Source organism: Pongo abelii, chromosome 1 (genome assembly GCF_028885655.2).
Source record: "Pongo abelii isolate AG06213 chromosome 1, NHGRI_mPonAbe1-v2.0_pri, whole genome shotgun sequence".
NCBI classification, from domain to species: Eukaryota; Metazoa; Chordata; class Mammalia; order Primates; family Hominidae; genus Pongo; species Pongo abelii.
This window is the reverse complement of record NC_071985.2, coordinates 62939241-62966702: the sequence shown is the minus strand read 5'-3', so window position 1 is coordinate 62966702 and position 27462 is coordinate 62939241. Positions and strand designations below refer to the sequence as shown.

General features: G+C 35.3%; 1 protein-coding gene across 3 annotated transcripts in view; it reads left to right on the top strand.

Annotated features, from left to right (window-relative positions):
- PLA2G4A (phospholipase A2 group IVA) overlaps window positions 1-27462 on the top strand; it is a 166666-nt gene that overhangs the window by 37769 nt on the left and 101435 nt on the right. For 2 of the 3 annotated variants that reach the window (XM_009239984.3, NM_001132692.1), the window contains 2 exon segments: window positions 4293-4374; window positions 26604-26752. In XM_009239984.3, coding sequence (XP_009238259.1) covers window positions 4293-4374; window positions 26604-26752 — 231 coding nt within the window. 3 annotated transcript variants of the gene reach the window in all.

Genomic DNA, 27462 nt, shown 5'->3' with positions numbered 1-27462 from the left:
GACATATGGTTCACATTCAATGAGTCCTTATAATAAAACCAATCTTTTTGTACATGTTATTAATAACATTTAGTATATGAATATATTTGCAGCAAACTTCAAAAATCAAATATTAAATAATGGATAAAAATATTGCTCATAGTTTTTATGATACAAGAAAGGTTTCTAGGTATTTGAAAACCCATGGTAATATTAGAAGTTCTTAGATATGCAAAAAAAGCATAGATGATTTTGGGAGGGGAGCATCATTATGTACAATAATTATTATTGAGATGGTTCCTTTTGCGAAGAAAGCTAATTTTTAAGTTAGATTTTGAAGAGCATTTTCTCATTGTATTTCAAGCCCAGTTATCATCTGTGTAGATTCATTTTCTGCATGTAGATGTCCAGTTGTTCCAGCATCATTTGTTGAAAAGACTATCTTTGCTTCATTTTATTGTCTTTCTCCTTTGTCAAAGATCAGTTGACTTTATTTATGTGCGTCTCTGTTCTGTTCCACTGATCTGGTTTGTTTGTTTGCTTGTATTTTTTTTATTGCCAGTATCACACTGTCTTGATTACTGTAGCTTTATAGTAAGTCTTGAAGTTGCATAGGGTCAGTCCTCTAACTTTTTTCTTCTCCTTCAAATTTGTGTTTACTATTCTGGGTCTTTTGCCTCTTCATATGAATTTTAGAATCAGTTTCTCGTTTTCACAGAATATTTTGTGATTTTTATTGGGACTTTGTTGAATCTATAGATCACGTTGGAAAGAAATGACATCTTTACATTATTGAGTCTTCCCATTCATGAATATGGAATATCTCTCCATTTATTTAGTTCTTCCTTGATTTACTTCATATGAATTTTGTATTCTTCCTCATATAGATCTTCTACATACATTGTTAGATTTATAACTATTTCATTTTGGGGAGTGCTAATATAAGTAGTATTGTGTTTTTAATTTCAAAGTCTACTTGTTCATTTCTGGTATGTAGAAAAGCAATTGACATTTGTGTATTAATCTTATCTCCTGCAACCTTGTTATAGTCACATAATTAGTTCCAGGAGTTTTTTTTTAATTGATTATATTGGGTTTTATACATAGACATTCATGTTATCTGTAAACAAAGTTTTATTTCTTCATTCTCAATCTATATGCCTTTTATTTCCTTTTCTTATCTTATTGCATTAAATAGGACTTCCAGTACAATGTTGAAAAGGGTGATGACAGGGAACCTCCTTGCCTTGCTCCTGATCTTTTCGGGGAAGCTTCCATTTTGTCATCATTAAATATAACATTAATTATAGGTTTTTTGTAGACGTCCTTTATCAAGTTGATAAAGCTCCCTTCTATTTCTAGCTTGCTGAAATTTTTTATTATTATGGATGGATGTTAAATTTTGTCAAATGCTTTTTATTCATCTGTTGACATGATCATGTAATTTTTCTTGTTTAGCTTGTTTATATGATGGATTAAATTAATAGTCTTTTGAATGCTGAACCAGCCTTGTGTATCTGAAATAAACCCCGCTTGGTCATGGTGTATAATTCTTTTTTTTTTTTTTTTTTTTTTTTTTGAGACAGAGTCCCGCTGGAGTCCCAGGCTGGAGTGCAATGGCGCTATCTTGCTCGCTGCAACCACTGCTGCCAGGGTTCAAGCAATTCTCTTGCTTCAGCCTCCCGAGTAGCTGGGATTACAGGCACACACCACCATGCCCGGCTAATTTTTTTGTGTTTTTAGTAGAGACGGGGTTTCACCATGTTAGCCAGGCTGGTCTCAAACTCCTGACCTCAGATGATCTGCCCGCCTCCGCCTCCCAAAGTGCTGGGATTACAGGAGTGAGCCATTGGGCCCGGCCCGGTGTCTAATTCTTTTTATATGTTGTTGGACTTGATTTGCTAATATTTTGTTAAGAACTTTGGCACGTATGTTCATGAGAAACATTGGCTTGTAGTTTTCTTTTCTTGTAATGACTTTGTCTGGTTTTGGAATTAAGGTGATGGTGGCCTCCAAGAAAGATTTAAGAAGCATTCCGTTTGCTTTTATCTTCTGGAAGATATTGTAGATAATCGAGACAAGAATTGATATAGCTTCCTCTTAAATGTGTGGTAGAATTTAACAGTGAACCCATGTGAACATGGTGCTTTCTGTTTTGTAAGGTGATTAATTATTGATTCAATTTATTTAATAGATACGGGCCTATTTAGATTGTCTATTTCTTCTTATCTAAATTTTGGTAGATTCTGTCTTTTAAGAAATCGATCCATTTCATCTAGGTTATCAAATTCGTGAGCATAGAGTTGTTTGTAGTATTTTTTCTGTTATCCTTTCAGTGTCCATGTGATCTGTAATAATGTCCCTTATCATTTCTGGTATTAGTAGTTTTGTTCTCTCTCATCCTTTTTTTTTTTTTTTTTCTTAGCATGGCTAATGGCTCATTGATCTTATTGATTTTTTCAAAGAACCAAATTTTGGTTTCATTGATTTTCTCTATTTCCTGTTTCCAATTTTATTGATTTCTGTTCTAATTTTTACTATTTTTCTTTGGTTTACCTTGGATTTAATTTGCTCTTTTTTTTTCCAGTACCCTAAGGTGGTAGCTTAGATTATTGATTTTAGTTTTTTCTTCTTTTTTAATATATGCATTCAGTACTATAAATTTCCCCTTCAGTACTGCTTTCAACGCATCATTCAGATTTTGACAAGATGTACTGTCAATTTCATTTAGTTTCAAATACTTTTATGATTGATCATTTCATTTATGTATAATAAAATTTTGGCTACTCAGAACTCTTGGATGTTGAAGGTATTTCTTTTTTTAAATAAAGTTGAATAAGCATTACTTTGAAAGATTTTTATGCCTCCCTGTCTTTTTAAACAAGGTATGCTCATTATTCATGTCTTCACCTCTTTGATGCTGTATTATAAACTGGAATATTAATTAGACTATTGATGGAGTGATTTCTACAGAAGCTATTGAGTGCTGTCTAATTTTTGTCCGTATATTCTACTATTGCTGGTCCTTGTCAATCTGTCTACACTTTTTTTTTGACCCATTTTTATTCTGCTTTATTTTCCTTTACAGTACTCTTCATAACTTTTTAAAAATTATTATTATAATTTAAGTTTTAGGGTACATGTGCACAATGTGCAGGTTAGTTACATATGTATACATGTGCCATGCTGGTGCGCTGCACCCATTAACTCATCATTTAGCATTAGGTATATCTCCTAATGCTATCCCTCCCCGCTCCCCCCACCCCACAACAGTCCCCAGAGTGTGATGTTCCCCTTCCTGTGTCCATGTGTTCTCATTGTTCAGTTCCAATCTATGAGTGAGAACATGTGGTGTTTGGTTTTTTGTCCTTGCGATAGTTTACTGAGAATGATGATTTCCAATTTCATCCATGTCCCATCTGTCTACACTTTTGACAATTTTTTTTGCCTCCTTGCATTTAGACTGTCACTATTAACTTTTCAGTATTGTCAGTATCTGAGCCTCTTTTTAATCAATCATGAACTTTTCAACCTGTTAAGCAAGCTTACTAAAATTAAGGGAAGTGACCTCTCCTAAGATTAAAACAAGAAATGCTCGAGTTTTAGATAAAGACTTTGTAACCTTTTCAGTTGCTCCAAGAACTATGTGAGTTCGTGCTTCCTCATTCTGCTTTACTGAGTAGAATTGTTTGATAACTGTTTCCCATTTAGGTGAAGTGTCTAATGAAGTCCTCTACCTGTTAATGTTTATTATGTTTATGCAAGGTGTTAGGCTAATAGCAAATTTTAATATTCTTGCATATGATTTCTAACAAATGTATTACAATTAGTGCAATTTGTTTGCTGGTTATTGCCTTGTTTCCATAGGGTTTTGAAAGCTATACTAGAAATGTCATGCAGAAAAGACTTTTGATTGACTGCTTCAGTGAACAGCAACAACAACAAATGAATCTAGAATGTCTTGCTCTGAGTTCACCTTTATAAGCCAGGGCTTCCTAGTCAACAAGTACAAAGCCTGATGGTGCTCCTAGAATACCTGCAGTCCTGATTTACATTTTTTACCAAGTGCTTGGTAAACTGGACTGCAAAGAAGTGCTCATAGTCAAGCTGTAGTGACATTTTAAGGCACAATCTAAACTCAATGATTCTGTGATGAGAAAGAAGAGAGTCAAAAAAGAAGCAGCCTTACATCAAAGAATGTTTCTGGTATGCATGCTACTTGTTTTTAAGTAGAATATTTTAAATTAATCTTAAGGACAAAATGAGGTTCTATGTTGGAAGCTTATTTTAAATTTACTGTCATTTATTTCCAGGTGGAGCACCAGTATTCCCACAAGTTTACGGTAGTGGTGTTACGTGCCACCAAAGTGACAAAGGGGGCCTTTGGTGACATGCGTAAGTGCCCTTTTTTTCTTTGCTGTTAAACGTGTAATTACGCTTCAGCCTTTAATTGCTTGAGTTCCTTGACAAATCGGAGGTTCTGCCTTCTTCAGATGTGGTTATGTTTGTCTAGATCTTTGAATGATAACATTTTGAACAGTTCTCTGATGCTATCTGTCAGATTAGCATTTTACCTGGGCCTTAAATTAGCCAAAGTGACAAAGGGGGCCTTTGGTGACATGCATAAGTGCCCTTATTTTCTTTGCTGTTAAACATATAATTATGGTTCACGGTTTAATTGCTTGAGTTCCTTGACAAATCAGAGGTTCTGCCTTCTTCAAATGTGGTTGTGTTTGTCTAGATCTTTGAATGATAACATTTCGAACAGTTCTCTGATGCTATCTGTCAGAACAGCATTTTACCTGGGCCTTAAATTAGCCGAGATCACCTGGAGTCAGACAAAATGACTTTCTTGTGACGTACACATCTTGGGAATTCAAAGAAATTTTGTTTAATTTTGCTTCTAAAAGAATACTGAGTAAAGACTTTAAACAAGCTGCCTCTGTGAGGTATTATGCATTTAGAATTTTTTAAATGTAGTTTTTCTCTAGTTCTTATGCCTTTGAGTGTGTTTATTTTGTATGGAATAGCCATAGAAACTGGTATAGGACAGCCTGAAATGATGCGATCCACAGCCTGAGGATAATGCTGAATTAACTTGTTGACAGTATCTTTCTCCATGTTTTTTAAAAAGGCAATTTTCCTTGTAGAATCTTATTATTTAAATCTTTGGAATTCATGCAAATGGGAATACAAATAATAATGGATACAACAAAGTATTATGATGATGAATTTGATAACATCTTAGATTTAATAATGTCTTAGATTTGTTAACATCTTAGATTGTTAATATGGGAATGGATAATTTAACTTTCAAAACAGGTTTTGGAAAAAGAACAGAGATTGCAATGTATCGTCCAGGAAACAGGTAGGGTTCCCAGCCCAAATGACATTTAAACTGGTACCTAAAGGAAAAGTATCTTGGTCATGAGAGCAAGAAGAAGTCCTAGGCAGAGAAAACAGCATGTTCCAAGGCAAAAAGACCAGAATGCTTGTGAGGAGCTAGAACAGACCCAATATTACTAGAGAATAGATAACAGAGGTGGGGGCTGGAGGGGCAGATGAGACTAGGATGATAAGTCCTGGTAAGACAAAGACTTAGGACTGAGATTTTTTCATTAATGCAATGGGAAGAATTTGATGGCATTTAAGTAGTAAGTCACACAACTGAATTTTCATTTTTCAAAATGTTGTGATTGTGGTATATTAAATGTATTGGAAAGGAATGTGGAAAATAGGTTTTTCTTTTTTTTCAAAGAACAGGAGGGACTTCAGCCTGTTGAAATGGAATGAAAATGCCAGTAAAGAGGAGGAGTTAGATACTAAGAAAAGAAAGAATGTGAGCTTAAGGCTCATACCTTCAGTGAATGAGGAGAGTCCAGGAAGTTGGTAAATGTCTGAAGCAAGGAGAGGATTGTTAGGTAGAATCTAACAGCAAGAGTTTTGGCTGAGCAGTGGTTTTCATGACAGGTGAGGAGAGCAATGGCAATTTCTTCAAAACTAGCTTTGATCAGATGTTTACATTTTAAATTTTATCTCAGACTTCAGTTTAACCCATCTAATCATCCCTTTATTAATATTTTTCTGAAGTTATTCTTATTTTGCTTTTTACAATTCTTTTCATTTTCACCATTTTAAATGAGAATTTACTGAAAGAAAGGCCCCTGCGAAAGAGAAGCCTCATTAGAAACTGTATTTAGACACTATTACCCACCATACTCTTAAGAAAAGGCATGGGTTTTACAACCAAAGAGGTCATGCTGTGTGTTGGAAAAGCCATTCTTAATTCAACTAAATTCTATGTCAGTAGCTTGTCAGGCATGCAAAAGACAGAGCTAATTTGACTTTCAAAAATACAGTTATTATCTCTTAGATAAAGCAGCAGCAATCCCCCCACCCCTTTTTTTTAATCAATGCAGCGTTCTGTTGTGTAGAGACAATGGTTGTTATTGTGCTTAAGATGAGTCCAACAGCAGTTCAAACTTTATACTCCATGAGTCTCTTTCAACTGGTGTGGATCTGATTTTCTAGCAACTTCATGGTAGGCCCGGGCACTTTGGCAATGGTTATTTATTATAATTAGAAAAGGGAAAAAATTAATGCTGAAAGTTTCATTTTAAATCTCTTTGAATTGATATTGATAATATTACTAAAAGAATGAACCTGAGATATTAATTAATCTCCTGGGACAGGGAACATTTAGGTTTCGGATCCCCACAGTGTACATAACACAGATTAGACTCTTAATTTTAGAAGCTTCCTTTTTAAAGTGAAGAACCCATGGAAGGAATGGCCACTGAAGATTAATTGCTGTGGCAGAAAGGACAGTGTTATGGCATTCTGTTAGAATTTTTATTCAACATTTGTAATTGGATTTTTTTTTGAATTGTTACTTTTTTGTGTGTGTGGGGAGGGAGTTGTTGTCGACCATTTGTATCACCTTAATGAGTTCACAGGAGTCAGGAGGAGACAAAAAGAACATGAAGGAGTTTTAGTGAAATAAATATAGTGATAAAGTTACTATGGAAAAGTGAATAGATGATATATAGTGGCAACCACTTTGTTTTTGAAAAGTTGTGGGAGACTCTAGTGAGAAAAGGCACAGGTATTAGCCATCACTTTTCTGAGAGGAATTTTGATGATATTTCTTGGAGAGCTTGATCTATACAAATTACCAAATAGCTGAATTTGGGGTGTTTGTATATAGCAGTTCTTTAAACATAGACAAGAATAGAGCTATAAGAACTATTTTTAAAAGTCCTAAGATCTGTGAAGACCAGGATCACAGAACTCTACATCCTCTTCTGTTGTTCATAGTGTCTGCACTTATTTATAAAGGTAGAGTTCCATAAAATTCTACATCTTGGTAAAGAAGAATGATGGATTACTATTGGAGTTTTCTGCCTTGCTTGTGTGTCTGAGTGCTTTCTCAACGGTACCAAGACAAAAAATCAACTAGTTAATTCTTGGTAAAATATTCATATCTCCTTTTAAAAAGGATAATACTAAGATTATATCTATTTTTTATTTTGTCCTTGGATAAATCATGCTACCCTAACTACCTACATTTAGAAATATGCTTCTGCACTGTTAAAACCTCAGAATAAAATCAGCAACACCCAATAAACTGTCTTTTGAAGAGTCAGAGCTGACATTTTAATTTATAGCATCTCTTTCATTCCTTGTTTTTACTTGAGGGCATTGACAAGCCAAGAATAAGACAGCTGCCAGTTCCTTCCCAGACATGGTTGCTAATTTCAGTATTACTCAAATGTAGCATTTATACCCAGTGCTCTAGTAATGACCCCTTCTGCATTCTTATGTTTACAGTTCATAGGAAGAGGCAGTCTGAAGTTCATATTTATACCTGACTCAAAATCATTGCTCTATTTTTATCTTTGAAATGAGTAGCTTGCATTAATTTGGCAATATTAATATAACTTTTACTTTTAAACCTACAGGAAGTTGTTGTAGATGTGATATGTAACAAGCTACATGTCAGCATCATGTTGGGTGCTAAACGCTGGGTTAATGTGTGTTAAACTCTATATTCTACATTGTCCCTTTCCTCTTTTAACAGAAGATATGTTTGCAGAATGGCTGCAGTGAGTGTAGTATTTCAATTGGTCATAGAATTTTCTTTGTGCCTATAAGAAACAGAACACACAACTCTGGCCACAGACTTCATTTTATAACAAAATGAAATAGCTGACACAAATGCAATAGCTACCTTACTGAATTTCTGCTTCTTTTAGAAAGTGTTGGGGAAAACACAGATCCTGAATGGTAATGGAGGCTAGCCTTAGAATTCAGAACTATTAGAGCCATGTTTCACTCCCTGCGATGAGATTAGATAAGAAATGCCATAGTGTTTTTTAAGTGATAAAATACCACAGAATATTAGAGTTTTAGAACTATCCTAATTATGGATATATATACTGAGGATTCTTTCCTTGTCTGGTCCCTTTATTAGACACATAAACTCTTTGTCTTTACAGAATTAGCATCATAAACATTAGAGCTTCCAAGAACAGGTGTAGGATTGCAGGTGGATCTAACTTTACTTAAGTATTCAGATGACAACAGTGTTTAATGCTCACATTTAAACTCTAATAAAAAATACATATGCTTGGGAAAATTATGAACTCATTGTATTCAAGCCAATTTTATAAGATCGTATTAATATCTTAACATACTTCTTTAAGATTTTCTTAATAACCTCAAGCTCTTAATATTCAAAAAGCCTGTGTCTGTCGGTAAATGATATTCTGTTTCTGATAACTTCCTGGCAAGATTTGGATCAAGTTTCTAATTTTAAAGGGTTGTGCTATTTACAGTTCTAAGGCTGGACCTAATCTTCCCCAAACAGTGATTCTTAAATTTTAATGTCCATATGAGTCACTGGGGGTTTTTATTCAAAATGCAGATTTTGATTTTGTAGGTTTGGGGAGTAGATTCCGAATTTCTAACATACAACTGATGTAGACATTGCTGACCCATGAACCACATTTTGAAAGATAAGGTCTAGGCAATTTCTTCTAGTTTATGTTTGCTTACCCTGAGATCTATAGGACTTGTGAGCAGAGCAAAGACTTTAAAAATCCATGATGGAACAAAGATTCTAAGACTTTTGTTTTTTGCTGATGTTACTTTTGTAAAATGAAATAATCATAAATACATTAATATTGTTTATTTTTGAAATTGTTATAAAAGGATGCTTAATTACATGACTCATTACATTATCAATGAGAATGATAGAAATAAACACAAATACTTTAATACCACAATTACAATGTTAAATTCTGAAATAATTTTATACTAAAATCATGAAAATACCAGATTACAAGCCATGAGAAAACAAGAACATATATTTTTATTGTTTCAAAAGTCACAGTGCTCACTTCATGTTAAATGATTAGTGCATGAAATGTACTATACACACACATATTTACAAATATAGTCTTTCCCTCATACATATAAAGATACCTTCCATAAATAGTTTAATATGTAATTCTCTTTCAGCTTAATTGGTGATTGTGTGATATTTGACTGTGTGATATTTGATTGTGTGATATTTGTGATCCATCTAAGAACCCAGGCAGCATCACTCTAGGTACCCTGCTTTTGACCACTGCAGCATGGTAAAATATTGTTTTATTCTCTCCTGCAAAGAGCTTTGGTTCCGATGCGGCACCCTCGTGGTGTAATATGTTTCCACTGTATGAAGTTTAGGTAAATCCTTGCTGCTAATGAAAATATGGCTGTTCTCCCAAAGGGAAGTTTAAACTTTCACCTTTCACACATTGTCAGAGAATGTAAGCACAAAACCAGGGTGATTCCAAACAGAATGCAAAAGTTTTTTTGAATGTTTTAGACCACATGCTTTCTTGTGGGGACTTGTGAAAACTTGAGTTTGTTCTGCCTTATGGCCTTGAGGAAAGAAGGAACCCACTGTGCCTTTGCCTCTCCTTTAGTGGAGATGCGTTGTCTAGCATGAGTCAGCAACAGTTCTGATGTGGGCCTTGTAATGTGAGGGATGCATGTTGAACATTTATAAGATTCGTGAAATAACTATGAAAGTTTTTTTAACAGTTTATTTTGACAGTATGCTCATGCATAAAGTAGATATTCTAAATATGTGCAAATGTTCAGTTCTTTTTAAATCACGCTGTGTTGCTTTTTATGTCTTTGCAGTCCTGTGGAAAAATTTCTAAAAGTGAACACATCACCGTGTAATGGTGTGGATAGTCTCTGTATTCTTGCTTAGGGCCATGAAACCTCTGCTTATATGATTTTTCCAAATCACATTAATTTTGATTGTGAGCCCTATTCCCTAGAGAAGGTGGGGGAACTGTCAGTGATCTCCCTCACTCCAAGGTCCTACAGGAATTCTAGGCATTTATAATTGCCTATAAATTAAGAGTAGGGCTTGCATAATCTTTGCTGTTTGCCATCACTGGCATCAACCCTTCTGTTAAATGTTGTCTTCATGGATTCTGGCCATCCACTTTTTGGCAGGCACTAAAATGCCTTTCAGAGCAGTCTTCCCCAGCGATCATGCAGCACACCAGGGAGATCTTACTGCTGTTCTCCGGGTGATGGTGTTTGGAGTTCAGACTCCATGGCCATCCTGTAGTCGCCATGCAGTATACAATGCACAAGAAGCATGGGCTTCTAAAACTTGTAGAAACTAAAGAAAATCCAAATGCATAACATTTTCCCCGAAGGGTAACCCTCTTTCCTTCAGCTTTATCTCTCCAAAGTTGCAGCCTCAATCCTCTCACCTGTAGGGCGACCTGCTTAATCCTCTTCAGAGGTCCCACCTCTCAATACAAAGTGTTAATCATTCCCTTGGAAAAAGGAGCTTAGAACTCAATCTTCCTATTTGTAAATGTTGGGGTGAGAGGCAGGGTGTTGAATATTTAGGGAAACATTATCTATTTAATCTTTTAAGAGCTTTCTTTAGCAATAAGAGCATGTAGGAATCAATATGAAAATAAATGATCTGTTTGGTAGCTATTCTTGAGTTTCACGGTGATCAGAAGCTCCAGGAAAGATGGAGAGAGGGCAGACTACTCACGAGTCTTGTGTCCTTGGGCAGATTACTGTCTCTGCCTTCCACTATCTTGGGCGATATTGAGATATTGAACTAGTTGACACATGCAAAGTACTTATATGCCTAACGCACAGTAAGTGCTCAATAAATGTGACCCATTATTATCACAGTTACTTCAAACACAAATATGAAAAGACATCTGTTTCTTCAATGTCATCTTCGTATGAACCAAGCATATTCTTTTGGGTAGTCTGTGCATTGGACTAATTTTCAATTTTTCACCTTAGAGACAAGAAATTTCCATTATGAATTTCTGTGTTGAGCAAATTATTGGACCCTTCTTTCTCAGCTTGAGAGAACAAAATGGAGAATGGTATCTCCATTGTTAAACGCTTTTCCGAAAACACTTGGGTGCATTTCACTCCCTGTGCTCCCTCAGCAGCTGTCTAGACTTCTTTGTAACACTTGTCACATGGGAGTATAATCATGCACTTTTAAGACTAAGGCCTGAGGCTTACTCACCAAAAAAAAAAAAAAAAAAAAAAAAAAGAAGAAGAAGCTTAATTCTGATTCTGGCATAGTAGTAAGATCTCAGGGAATATTGGATGAATGAGTAAAATATATGAAAGTGTGTGATGATGACTTTATTTTTTGATATTGCTTCCTTTTTTGCTTCAGTGAGACAGAATTTTAGAAAACAATTTTATACTTCACTTTTTAAAGATTATAAATGACTCCTACTTCTATCCACTACTAACTAGAATTTTTCTAAGGTTGAATGCACAGGAAATTTTACAACACCTTTGAGTGAATTTAATTAATCTTTTTTACATTAATTATGGAGTTTCAAATCTTATTTTTTATAAATGGCATTGCTGTTGGTCTATACTTTAGCCAAAGTATAGACCAGCAACCGTAAAATATATCTTTTCTGATATAAATATTTCCTTAGCATCAGTCTTCAGGTTATGACTGAACATGAGTTTTAGTTTATTAATGGTTTTGGAATGTTTTAGAGTATCCACCCAAGATTTTAAAAATTCTAAGTATAATGAAATTATTTCCCAATGGTCTTTTCGTGGAAGATAATTTCAAGATGAGTAAAGTGTTTCATAACGCATGTCTCTCTCACATCTCTTATCTTGTCTTTTCTGTGTAGTGGAGAAACATAATGTGTTAGTAAGGCACTATTGTGCCTTCCTCATCAGCTTAGAATGTCAGATAGTTTACAAAGTTGTTAAGTGGTTTTACGAATACCGTCAATCCTTTTCGTCTCTATGCTTTATTAGATTTTTTTTTGTTTGTGTATGTGTGTATTCATGTGTTTTAGGTCGGATGAACACAGTGAATAATATTCTATGATATTTCAATAACGTCAATTGATCAAAAACCATATGCCACTTCTGTAGAGAAAGTATGTGATTAAAATCTAATGGAATTAAATTTAAACAGAGGCTAAATGTTTCTTAAATTACCAAGGACAAGTATGTTCTTAAAGTTTTTATGTCTAAGAGAATACCTCTGCTGCTCTAAAAATTTAAACATTTATGTGAAAATGCTTACTATATGTTATTTTAGTATATCTTAATATTATAAAATCTTTCTTAAAAATAAAAATTAGGTAACGTAGAGACTGAAACGATGGATTAAACTTAGCTGAGCTGTGGTCTGAGGGTCTCTGTAAATTTTACTGGCTCCTTGGATGCACTTTTTCATTCTCACTCCTCACTTAATATATCAATATATTTTAATGAAATAATTTAGATAAAATTCCAGACAAAACTATTTTTTGTTGATGTATAAGAATAATTCAAATCTCCAGATGCAAAACGAAATGACAATGTTGAGATTTTAACTTCGAAATGAAATATTAAAGAAATATAACCCAGCACGTATTCCAGCAAGGCTTGACTAATGTCCACATCAGTAATTGCTGAGTATGTGCTATGTAGTTAGTACTTATTTAGTACCTTGAAAATTACAAGAAAAATAATGATAATATCTACTGTGGATAACTTTATGGAGTGTGTAATTTATAACAAAGAGGAAGCATTGTTTAGTGGTTTAAACAAGGACTCTGGAACTGGCTTGCTTGGATTCAAATCTCCCTTCTGCTACTTATTAACCGTGTGAACTTGGACAAGTTACTTGGCTGTTTTATGTCTCAGTTTCTTCAACTGTTAAATGGGAGTAATAATTCTACTATTATTTATGAAGCTTAAATGAAATTATGGCATAGTATGCACAATATAAGTGTTTCTTAAATAAACAAAAATTCTAAGCAAAGTTCTTAGGACTTTACATTATACATACTTTATGTATTCATTTCAGTGATACTATGAGATATGTACTGTCTTTATTTTAATTTTTTTATTTTTATTTTTGTTTATTTTTATTTATTTATATATATTTTTATTATACTTTAAGTTCTAGGGTACTTGTGCACAACGTGCTGGTTTGTTACATATGTATACATGTGCCATGTTGGTGTGCTGTGCCCATTAACTCGTCATTTACGTTAGGTGTATCTCCTAATGCTATCCCTCCCTCCTCTTCCCACTCCACAACAGGCCCTGGTGTAAGAAGTTTGGTTAAAGTTTAGTTAACATAGTCCAGAATCACAGAGCTGTTATGTTTTGGGGCTGGAACTCAAACTTGCCTCACATCGATGTTTACTTGTGCAGCAGCTTTGCCTGTGAGCAGTGTGTGGGGTAAGTGGGAAGATGAAATGGGCTTAAATAATCCTTTGGAAAAATGTTGCCAATAAGAGAAGACTTTACAGCTTGAATGTAGATTGAGATGGGCTTTATAACTTAGGTAGCCTTTTAATATATGGAATGGGTAGGGGGTGTATTTCAATTTTGGAAAAAAAAATCATAAGAAAAATGTTTAAAGTGAGATTGACATAATCTGTCCAATATATATTATTTAGGGAACTTAGCTATTTTTTATGATTTATGCTAGTGAATAAATGTCAAGAATTATGTCTTGCTTTAGTGCAGTGGTTCTAAACTGGGAAACAATTTTGCCTCCTGGTGCACACTGGGCAATATTCTAGAGACATTTTTGTCAAAATTGGGTATTTCTATTGGCACCTAGCAGCTAGAAGTCAGGGACAACACCATAGAGCAAAGAGTTACCTGGCCCAAAATGTCAATAGCATTAAGGTTAAGAATCTCTTTTTAATGAAAAAGAATAATTTTTCTTGCCTACAGTAAGTGGAATTCATATATATTTAAATCCTTATAGCTAAAATGAATAATATGAATAAATTAATATGTTTTATCCTGGTATATAAGAATTTCTGGAGAATTACTCTTTCTATCCAATCTAGAAAGATTCCAAGAAACATCCTTACATTCTAAGAATTTAAAACATTCCAAGCATAGATACAGATTCCAAAGATATTTTTTTTCCCTCCAAGAAGATATCACAGAAGTTTAAGTAAAATGACATTGCAGGCAACAACGACACTTTCAATTCTGTTTTAGATCTACATTTAGTCTTCTTTGTGTTGTTTTGGCATATATTTCTCCTCATTTTCCCATGAATATCAACATCTTTGCAATAAATCATTTTTATTGTATACCAACTCTCAGTTAGCTATTCATTAATGTACTAAATCAATTGCTAGTACGAAATGTACCAAGTTGATCATGAGTGGATACTATTGTGCTGTCTTGCTGACATCCATTTGGCTGATGGCACTTTCTGATAGTGTCATGCTCCCTTACACTCCCTTACAAAAGGAAATGTGACTTTAGAAAGCACTATTATACATATTCAGCCTATGAGAAAAAAGGAAATGAAATGTACAACTTAATTTGGAGACTGCCTAATAAATGGATTTCAACATAGTGCTAATAAAACTGCATTGTAATTTCAAATGAGGGAAAGGCATTCCATATTTGAGTTCCTAGACAATGCTCAAGTTGTTGTAAAATCTTTACTCATTTCTCGCCACAAAATTACTGCCCAAGTTCTGTTTACTAAACCACACTGGATTCTTCACTAACTTTTCCAGCTTCTGCACTCCCAGCAATTCCCTGGAATTGTCTTTCAGCATCTATAGCCATAACGATTATAATTTTGATCTCTTTCTGGAGGGAACAGGGGCTGCTACATGTAAACAAGTCCTGCGGCACTCTGCCTATTCCTTGGAGTTATTATGAAGGGAGGTAAGCTGAGGTTCAGGGTTTTTTTTAATATAAAATTAATACTTAGAAATAAAGGTTAATTGCAAGTATACTTGGAAGAAATGACTGACATTGATTTATATTACAATCCAAATAAACGGGCTGGGGACAAACACCAGGAGGGTTGAGACCTATTACCAAAGAGTAAAATGAAGTTTGAGTGGAGACTGTTGTGCCTATGATAAAGGTGACCTGTTCCACAGTATCGGTCAGGGTCAGTCCATCATCCTTTCTTTTAGTAATGTGCATCATGTTCCTATATCTCAGACTTTATGTGAGACTCTTGGACACAGGAGTGAGTAGGAAGGTTGTGCTCACCGCTATCATGCAGTTTACAGTTTCATAGAGACGAAAAGAGGTAGAAGTTATTAGGACTGGAATATTTGACTGAGCAAGAACTGTGGTTTCAGAAAGACTGGGTTAAAACCCCAACTCTGAATGAACTTGCTCAACTCACTAAATGCCTCTGAGTCTCAATTTCTTCACCTCTGATGGAAATAATAATACCTAATCAGCAGGGTGAAGCTTTATGTGGAATTATTTTTATTTTATGCAGATGTATGTAGATAAAACCTATGGGGAACTTGATTTGAAGTTGCCAGTTTCACCCAATAGGAAAACAAAACAACTAGTTGACTAGGGAAGTGGGGACTAGATAAGGAAAGAATGGAGAGAACATCTCATTCCCCATATTTCTTAACTACCATCTTTGGACTCTTATCTTGGATATTCTTAGGACAAGAACAACAACTTGAATAAACTTTAGCTATCAGCTAAAACGTCAGAAGAAAACATAACAACATGTACAACTAAAAGTACAGCAAAGTTCTATTAGAATGAATATTTCTGCCATCAGTATGCCTGTGTGGAATGTTTGAAATGTGTAGATTCCAAAGATGCCTCTTTGCCATAGAGTGATGTTCCAGTGAATGGCTGAGAAGGGTCACTGACTGGAAGGAGAACCTTGGGTTTGATGGGGGGTGGGGAGGGAGCCTCTAAGTCTTTCTCACCATATTTAGGCCTGACTTGGTAGGCAGTGAAGGTCAAAAGTGTGTTTCAGAAGGATAGTTGTGGTTGCATTATAGAAGGTGCCTTGAGAATAAGCAACTAAGAGACTATGGTAACAGTCTATGTGAGAGGTGGTGCTTAGTTGAATTGGGGCAATTATTTTGAATGAAATGAAGGAGTCAGATGTTAACATCATTTTACAAGTGAAAAGCTAAAACTTAGAAACAGGTTGGATATTTGAATCATGAAGAAAAGACAATAACTCTCGTGTTTCTAGCCCAGACAGTTAGAAAAGATGACATCATTAAATAAAATAGGAAAGAAAGTGAGGAAAAATAACAAGTTTTTATTTTAGCTTTTTTGTTTTGTAGTAATTTTTGTCTTGCATTTAGGAAAAGAATGATGAAAATAAGTTTGCTTTGTAAATATTGAGTTTGAGGTATCCTTAAGGTATTCAAGGTATTTTTGAGGCATTTGAGAGCAGATTTAAGATCTCAGAATGGAGGTAGGGCTCACAGATGTAGATTAGGGAGACACTGACATTTATGTGCAAGGCAGAACTAAAGGAGGGTTAAAGAAAATCCAGAATTGATTCAGAGTAACTAAACAGGATTGAACTATTTCAAAATATATTACTTAAGAATAGATTATATGTTAACATATAATCAAGAACCTCATATTTGTCATGTTTATACTACTTCCCCCTTGTAGCCTTGAGGAAATGAAGGAATGCATTGTAGCTGCCATTTAAACCTTGAAGATAATCGACTTTAAAGGATCTGAGATTAACCAGACTACACGATTAATGTGTGCCATATGATATGAGGGGTGCATATTGAGTATTTTCAAGACTATATAAATAACTGTGATCATTCCTTTGCAACTTGGTTTTGACTACATGAGCGATACAGTGTTTAAAGGCCTCGCTTCCTTTTGAAGAATTTTAATAAGAGATTTGTAAGGGACACAAGAAGAAAATCCACAGTTTAGTGATGAGTTGAGGTGGAGAAAGCTGGTGAAAGATATAGAGGAGCTATTTAGAGAGGTAGGTAGGAAATCACAAAATAATGATATATTAGACACAAAAGAAAGATAATTGCACCAAGGATGTTGCATATGTGTCAAGTAAAGTGAGAAAAAGCTCACTGAATTTGGCATTGAAGTTAGGTTTGAGAGAATGAACTGATTAGGGTAACAGAAGAAGGCAGAAGACAGTAGGTTGGAAACTTATGGAACAATGAGATTTAGAAGCAGTAAGTGTAGACTATATTTTTCCAAAATCTTTGATGTAGGAGAGAAAAGATCTGGAAGAATTATAAGAATCAATGAAATTTTGTTCATTTTTTTTTAGGATGCCCAATATTTGTTTTTATTTATAAGTTGAGAGAAAGTAGCTAAGGCAAAACCAATATTTACAGATTAAATTTGAGGCTGGGGATTAAAAAATAAGAAATATCCGAGAGAAGCGGGATTGAGAGAAGAGTGTAAGGATACTTTTACTTCTAAGATAATAGAGGAAGAACTTAAATATGAATACATTATTAAATTATAAATATATTTTTTAAATTATGAGATATAGGGAAGTAAAATTGAAAGACTACATCTAATCCTCCCCTTTTGTTTTTTTTAGTGAAGTGTGAGTCTGAATTGTGTCCTCAAAAGAGAAGTAGTAAGTAGGGTAGGTGGCTTGAAAAAAACAGTACATGTTTGAGCAGCCATGTGGAGAATGGTGGGTGGAGGGGAAGGATAGGGATGATTATAGTTTGGCCAAGTTAGGAACTAAATGGTCACTGAAGTATGCTTAAGTGACTAATAGCATTGTATTTACTTTTCCTAAGAACAACGTAGGAAACACATATTAAATTATTTTTTTTAAATGTCTAAAGAAATGAAAAGCTGATGAGTAAAATGGGACTTGAGGGACTAAGATCTCAGAAGAGAAATAAGCCAGGCCGGGCGTGGTGGCTCACGCCTATAATCCCAGCACTTTGGGAAGCCAAGGCAGATGAATTGTTTGAGCCCAGGAGTTCAAGACCAGGGCTGGACAACATGGTAAAACCCCATCTCTACTAAAAATACAAAAAATTAGCTGAGCATGATGGTGTGAGCTTGTAGTCCCAGCTACTTGGGGAAGGGGGCTAAGGTGTGAGGATCACCTGAAACCAGGAGGTTGAGGCTACAGTGAGCTGAGATGGCAGCATGGTGCCACTGCACTCCAGCCTGGGTGACAGAGTAAGACCCTGTCTTCAAAAAAAAGAAAAAGAAAAAAAAAGGAATAAGTTCATATTCTGCAAGCCACGTTTTCCCTCAGTCTATTAGTTAGCTGCATCTAGGTAGGTTGGAGGGGAGTGATAGAGATATGGGAAGTAGCCAAGCAGTGAAGAGGCCAATAATCCAGCAGAGCTTTGTCAACCTCAAAGGACTTGGGGTATAAAGACTGGATTTTAGGACAAAATAAGTTGATTTTGAGAAGCCAGTTTCCTTGAGAGAAAGCCTAGAGAAGAAGTATCCCTGACAGCCAGCACCTTCATCATGAGGCACTAGCCAGATTCTTGATTCATGCAGGACAACAGCCTGAGAAGCAAAAATAAAAACCTGAAAAACAGGACAAAGATATTGGCAATCTCATAAGAGGAAACAAACAAACAAACAAACAAACAAACAAGGAGATCAGAGAGACCAAATTAAAAGGGGCCTAACAAATACCCTTGACTTTAAGTTGGGAGCCTTAGAGTGGGAGTGAACAAGAGGTAGACTAACCTTACAAAGAATGAAATCAATTCATTTTTTAAAATTTAATAGAGGATATCAGTCCTACTTTCTCTCTCTGCCGGAGAATAAAGTGGGTCATCTGTGGAGGTAGATCTAGCTCTTCCATAATTTGTCATAAAAAAGTCTGGCATTCAGCCAAAGGTTGACTGAATCATGAATATTCAGTGGCTTATAGAATATCAGTGTAACAAAAATAAGATCAAGAAACAAATAGATCCACAAGTATTGGATGTGGATCTTAAAATAACTAAGAGTGATATGTTCAAGAAAATAGATGCTAAGATGGAGGATTTTACCAGGAAACCAGATATATACAAAATAATCAAATGGAAAATTTTAAACTGAAAAACATAAGAAATTAAGAACTCAGTAGATGGTTTTACTGTAGTTTGAAAACAGTTAAAGAGGGAATTACTGAACTGAAAAATAGGTCTATAGAAAATATCCAGACTGAAACACAAAAGACAAATAAGGAAATAAAATATAGAATAAAAAGCTGGGGTATGATAAAAAGCATTGGGAAGAGACAGGGAATAGGGAAAAAGTAATATTTGAAAATATAATGGCTGGGTATTTCCTGTAGCCAATAAAATATATTGAAAAGCCAAAGACCAAGAGTGGATTTCTCAACAAAACAGAGAGGAACCATAAGATATTAGCTGACATCTTTGAGGTGTGGAAATAAAGTAACTGCCAGTATAATCCTGAAGATATTGAACAAAGTTCCAGGACTTAGACTACCTGATATTACAATTAATATAAAAATATTATTATTAAGACGGTTTGGTATTGGCATGGTATAGATTCAAGCTTAAATGATAGATTAATGGACTAATAGACAAACGGAAGTCCAGAAACAGACTTACACTTTTATGTGACCACTTGATTAATGCAAAGTTTATACTGCAATGCAAGGGCTAAAGGCAGTATTTCCAATAAATAATGCTGGGTCTATTGGTTACACAGGGAAAAAGACTGAATCTTAACTCCTACCTCATACCTCAACCAGCTTAGTACATGGGTAGCGAAAAGGTTGACAATCATAAAAGCTGCTCTAAGATCTCTGTGTGTAATTAGCAATATTATTATGTCATAAATATATCAAAGGAATGACCATATCTGAGAATAGTATTCAGAGGCATTTCGTTCAACAAATTTTCATTTAAGTTTTGGTCTTACTGCTTCTCGTTTAGTCCTTTCTACTTTGTTGATAATTGAAGCATAACATTTGAACAGCGGTCCATCACCTTAAACAGATTGCCAACTAACACACCCACACTTAATTTATTCTTGGATTTATTTTCTCATGGCCATTTGAAAATGTATTTTATGTCTGGAGAGAAATAGAAGTAAATGACTGGACTGGGCTTAATCTAGTCTATGGGCAGAATAACTCCTTGACAGAAGACCAGTAACTTTGTTGCCTTCTCAATGTCAAAATGTTTGTAATTTTTCTATGGGTGTTATTATACTCCTGTTCTTTAGTTCCTTGTAATATTATACATTAAGCCCCTGTTCTTCAAATGTGTGCATAATAATCACCTGGTCAAGTTGTCAAAATGCAGATTTCCAGGCCCATGCTGGAGAATGTGATTGAAGGTGCTAAGGTTCTGCATTTTTAACAGGCACTGCAGATGAATCCGTAAAGGTCATGGTATTTCAGTGGACTACATTTGGGGAAACACTGTTTTAAGCTCACTGTCATTGAACCATAGCTATTCAGAATGGCAATATTTTGACTACACATTTGGGAGGACTTTCCCCTTTGGGAATTTTTTTTTTTTTTTTTTTTTTTTGCTATTTATCACAAGAATTGTAACAAATTACTTGTAATCTGTTTTTCAAACAAGAGGTTTAAGTTGCTACTGATGAAGGGGAAATAGGCAAATAGAGAATATTTAAAATAGAACTAGGAGTTTAGAAGCTGCCATGAGTTCATGAATCACATGATATATTGCTTGGACAAAGCTGAAATGACAAATGGGCCTGTTATGACTTCAGGCAGGCGCTCCTTAAACTCCTGAAGTTTAGTAGTAAGTTTTACCACCCTGAAGCTATTTCTGGTGCATGTAGTTTCATGTCAACTTCATGGGAAGAAAAAAGATCTGTATTCCACACCCCCGACATTTTTTGTTTGTCAAGATTTAGATAAAAGGATGAGATGTAAAAGGGGTTTTTGCCCACATATGACATCTTTGCTTCACCACCTGTTTGGCTGAAAATAATCAAGATGAGGCTGAGTTAGTGACTCAACACCCACTTGCTCCATAGGTGTTAATTCACAAAGCCATGAAATAAGTACAGTGTATAGGAAAAAACGAATTCTACATTTAACTTTTTCTTTAATTCATTCCTTGAAACTTCTCTAAAGTATTGGGCTGTGTTTACTGTCAAAGTGGGCTGCCTTCCTTTTCAAATCTTCTAATTCTGTTCGCTACCATGCCAGTGATTGTTATAGATTATGCAAAGAAACTGAGCTATGTGATTATTGTAATCCAACTTTAAACTAGCCCCTTAAAACTTATTTTTATCCTATCTACCACTGTTATAGATGTTTCTTAGATTAGAGCTGATGCAGACTGCAAAATCAAAGTGTGCAGTTTTGGTGGTTTTCCACTGTCCAGCATCCTTTGACATCTTAACTCTGAAGTCTCTTGCTAAAGAAGCAAGAGGAGAAATTAGAAACACTGCCAGTCTTGACATACATTTTAGAAAGCTGACTTACTTTCAAAGTAAAATTAAATAATGCAAATCCAACGTGACAGCTATTAAACTGGATTCTGATTTTTTAAACAAAGTCTGTGGATGTTTTAACATATAAACATGGTGTGGGCATATTGTTTTTATGGTATTTTCTTTATCATTTTGTCAGAATTAGAATTTGTTAAAAATATGACCCATTGAGAGTCTAAAATGGCTGAGAAGATGGGCAGATAATGGTTTGACTCATGTTGCTTCAATTTGTCCCTTCCTTTTCCCATCTGGTGCCTTCCAAGGAACTTCGCTTGCAGCTTGCTCCTTCTTGTTTGGGCCAAGAAGACCTCACCCTCCTCTTTCCCAAAGATTCAAGTAAAGATCAAGTCTGAAAAGGCAATTTCCCCACCTACGATTTGACCTTATTTGTGTGTAATAATCTGGGTGACTGAGTTACTAGTCACTGGGGTAGCGTAACTGCTTATCTTCAATTTACCTTGCCTCTAAAATTAGGCTGTTAACATTTGACTCACTTCCATAATCCGAATTTTCAGTTTAGTGTTTGGCTCCCTATCAAGGCTAAACTGCTTGTGAATGAGCAATGCCTGGCATATAGTAGGCACTCACGTATTTGTTGAATGAATGAATGATGTTTGCCATCTGCATGCCTCCCCTTCCCACACACTCTTGTATTCCACGTTGGTTTTTGCTTGGCTTTGTTTTTTTTCTATTACTTCTTGGAAAATGGTTAAAAGAAGAGCATTGGCCCTATGAGAAAAATCTGGCCTTATGAGATAACGTAGGGCTATGTTTTGTAACACATACTTTGAAGCATTAATTGAATACTTTCCTTAAAATTACTTATTTTTCTTGATAATTTTCTACCAACTGCTATTCTAAATATGGAGTTTTACTTCCGATTTGCAATCCTGAGCACTGGTGATATGGTAGAAACATGGTTAGGGAAAAGAAGCAGTTACCTCCTAGTTGAAAATGTGATATTACCCTATGACATGTTCTCTTCTTCTTTGGCCCATTTCACCTTATCATCCTTCCCACTCAATCTTTTTGTTTTCTAATTTGTATTCCATGGTCCTGTTGAGAGGTATAAGCACTGAGTTAGAAATGAGAATGACTGGCTATTCCCTTTTCTCTAAAATGGGATATCAAAAGTGTGACCAGAAGATGATCTACATCATTGTCAGCTAGACTACTTGTTAAAAATTGCAAGCCCTTAGTTCCACTACAGATACGCAGATAATTGGTCTTCAGGGATGAAGGTCGGGGCCTGTGTTTTTACAATAACCCTGGGCATTCGTGTTGCAGTCTCACTTTTGCCCCACTGCTCTTTCCAATGATGTATAAGGTCCAAGCCAGAAAATTAAAGGCAGTCTCAAAGGCTGATACCTCGTTTGTAGATCCTCCCATTTTGTAATAACGACCACCAAACATACACATGCATCTAAAGAAGCTGATGGCTACATAAAGAACCAGGAGCAATACTGAACAATTAAGTGAAAGGCATTGATTACGTTTTTTGATGACCATAGCTGTTGTTGACAGACAACGTCTATTTGAAATTTTTTTGGGGGGAAACCCAATCAATAGGTCACAAACTATTATTTTTGCTTTTCCTTTATTTTCAATTGTTGGATCTTTTTGCTTAGACCTCTGTACTTCTTCTCTCCCCCTTCCCTCCCTCACTCTTGTGCTCACCCTCTCTTTCTCTTCCTCTAATTCCAGCTCCTCTTTCCATAGAATCCATACCTTATCATTTAATTTTTGTTACTGAGGAACATCATGTAATAAGAGAATTATTGTTGTAGTCAAATGACCCAGGTTCAAGATCTTGACCTGATGCTTATTAGCTATGTGATATTGGACAGAATGCTTAACATTTCTCAGTTCCTGTTACTTTAACACTAAAATAAAATACTTATGTTATAGCGCCATTGTGAGATTTAAATGAGACTAATGTGTGTAAAGTGCTTAACACAGATCCCTGTAGTCGTTACTCATTTGTTATTTTTGTTATTAATTATAATGGTCACATGGAAAAGCACCTGTTAAACGGGAAAGTCAAATCCTTAGGTTAGGAAACCTTGAATATTGTAATTGTTGCTTTCTGTTGTTAGCTTCTGAAGATGTACAGCTGAGGAAGACAAGATCTTTGCCCTCAAGTTGTTTATAGTCTTGTAGGAAAAGACAGATAGATGTATAATTTCATCCATAAAGTATAGTGTGTCCAGTGCTGTAAGACATTAAAGGATTCAGTGGAATCCTAAAAAAAAGGAGTGATCAATACTTGCACAGTTTGGGTCACTCGCTTTGTTGCTAAGTGTAGATGTAATGGGAGGAAATTAAAATATTTTCTTTATTTGCAATTGTTTCGTTCTATTTCAGTGGGCACACATATCATACCCTGATTCAAGTGGGTATTTATGTGAAATAGAAAAAACCATTACTGGCTGGGCATGGTGGCTCATGCCTGTAATCCCAGCACTTCAGGAGTCTGAGGTGGGCAGATCACGAGGTCAGGAGATCGAGACCATACTGGCCAACATGGTGAAACCCTGTCTCTACTGAATATACAATAATTAGCCAGGCATAGTGGCATGTGCCTGTAATCCCAGCTACTCTGGAGGCTGAGGCACGACAATTGCTTGAACCAGGAGGCGGAGGTTGCAGTGAGCCGAGATCATGCCACTGCACTCCAGCCTGGCAACAAAGCAAGACTCTGTCTCAAAAAAAAATAAAAAAAGGAAAAGAAAAATTTGTTACTTCATAGAGACACCTCATTTCCATCTGAATATTGCCATAATAAATACATGTTGATTTTTAATATGAGTGCCACCCCTTAAAGTTGTTCAGTGCACAACCTGTACAACCATACAAGGCAACTCTATAACAATAAACGATATTCTCACAATGACTTCCATTATTTTATCTGATAAAGTAACCAGGATGATTTTTCTAACATTGACAAATATAATCTTTTTTTTAAAAAAGTATTTTTCAATGTTTTTTCTTTTTTATTTTTTACTTTTACTTTTTAATTTTTATGGGTACATAGTAGGTGTATATATTTATGGGGTACGTGAAATGTTTTGATATAGGTATGCAGTGTAAAATAATCACATCATGGAGAATAGGGTATCCATCCTCTGAAGCATTTATGATTTGTTGCAAATAATCCAATTACACTCTTTTAGTTACTTTTAAATGAACAATTACGTTATTATTGGCTATAGTCACCCTGTTGTGCTATCAAATCGCAAGTCTTATTCATTTTTCTATTGTGTTTTTTTTGTATCCATTAACCATCCCCACCTCCCCTCCAGCCCCCCGCTACCCTTCCCAGCCTCTGGTAATCATCCTTCTGCCCCCTCCATGGGTTCAACTGTTTTGATTCTTAGATCCTACAAATAAGTGAGAATATGTGCTGTTTGCCTTTCTGTGCCTTGCTTATTTCACTTAAGATAATGACTTCCAGTTCCATCCATGCAAATGACGAGATCTCATTCTTCTTTATGGCTGAGTAACACTCCATTGTGTATCTGTAATACGTTTTCTTTACCCATTCATCTGTTGATGGACACTTAGGTTGCTTCTAAATCTTAGCTATTGTAAATAGTGCTGCAATAAACACAGGAGTACAGATATCTCTTCAGTATACTGATTCCTTTCTTTCGAGTATATACTCAGCAGTGGGATTGCTTGGTCATATGGTAGCTCTATTTTTAGGTTTTTGAGGAACCTCCAAATTATTCTCCACAGTGGTTGTGCTAATTTACATTCCCACCAACATTATACAAGAGATCCTTTTTCTCCACATCCTTGCCAGCATTTGTTATTGCCTGGATATAAGCCATTTTATCTGGGTGAGATGAGATCTCATTGTAATTTTAGTTTGCACTTCTCTTATGATTAATGATGTTCAGCACTTTTCATATGCTTGTTTCCCATTTGTATGTCTTCTTTTGAGAAATGTCTATTCAAATCATTTGCTCATTTTGTTGGTTACATTATTAGATGTTTTTCTACAGTTTTTTGAGCTCCTTATCTATTCTGTCTATTAATTTCTTGTCAGATGGGTAATTTGCAAGTATTTTCTCCCATTCTGTGGGTTGTTTCTTCATTTTGTTGATTTTTTTTTCTTTGGTGTGCAAAAAAGCTTTTTAGTTTGATGTGATCCCATTTGCCCATTTTTGCTTTGGTTGTCTGTGCCTGTGTGGTATTGCTCAAGAAATTTTTGCCCAGACTGTTGTCCTGGAGATTTTCCCCAATGTTTTCTTGTTGTAGTTTTATAGTTTGAAGTCTTACATTTAAATTTTTAATCCATTTTTATTTGATTATTGTATATGGCAAGAGATAGGAGTCTGGCTTCATTCTTCTGCATATGGACATCCAGTTTTCCCAGCACCATTTATTGAAGAGACTGTTTTTTCCCCAGTGTATGTTCTTGGCACCTTTGTCAAAAATGAGTTCACAGTAGGTCTGTGCATTTGTCTCTAGCTTTAAACCCATGATCCTGTCACTGTCACAGTCCTGGGTGAAGGTCATGTTGGCGTTAGCTGGGTGACATTGTTATCATCCTGTAGTAGCTTGACTGAGATGTTGACTGCCGTGAACCTGTCCTCTCTAGATAGATGGAGGAATTCTGAATAATCACTTAATAAACAATTCCCTCTCACAGGACTATTATGAAGGACAGCGACATATGTAAAAAGTATCTGCCCTATGATGTTTTTCTATTACGTGTATATTATCTTGTCTCAGAAATTTAAATACATCACTACATATTCATTGAAAATAAACTGACAACATATATTAATAAAAAAAAAAGGAACTATGAATCACATTTCTACCTCCTTCTTGTTTGTGTTTACTATCTGTAGTTGATACTCCAGATCCCTATGTGGAACTTTTTATCTCTACAACCCCTGACAGCAGGAAGAGAACAAGACATTTCAATAATGACATAAACCCTGTGTGGAATGAGACCTTTGAATTTATTTTGGATCCTAATCAGGAAAATGTTTTGGAGGTAAGTGAACCATTTGGATGATGTTAGATGGTTGTGATTTATGTTGAGAGACATGCTTGAGTTTGTTCTTTTACTGCCTTTTTGTTCCTGTTAGCTATAGTTGGAGTTAGACTGGGCAACTTGGTAGACTAGAATCTAAATGGTGTCTGTCAAGTAATATGAGTGTCTATCAGGACATACAGGAGTTAGGTAGGGTTGGGAAAACTGCTGTCCTCCCCACGTGCTTTGGAGAAAACATATTTTCTGCCATCAAAGAGAGAATACCAGTATAATAGAATAAAAATATTTTAACTTGCCTTTTTAAAAAGTGAAAATTAATTTTTCCCAAAATATTTGTATCCATTTTCTACATTAATATCTGTCTCATATTCCAAAGTAGAGAGGAGATAAAGTTTCATTTTTGAAAACATGATAAGTGAATAAATCAATCAGGAAAATGTGAAAAATTATTATCTTATAGCAAACACAGTACTCAGAAGAAAAATATTGGCTGGGCACTGTGGCTCACCCTACAGCATTTTCAGAGCACCAAGGCAGGCAGATCACTTGAGGTCAGGAGCTCGAGACCAGCCTGGCCAACATGGTGAGACGCTGTCTCTATTAAAAATACAAAAATTTGCTGGATGTGGTGGCGCTTGCCTATAATCCCAGCTACTTAGGAGGCTGAGGCAGGAGATTCGCTTGAATCTGGGAGGTGGAGTTTGCAGTGA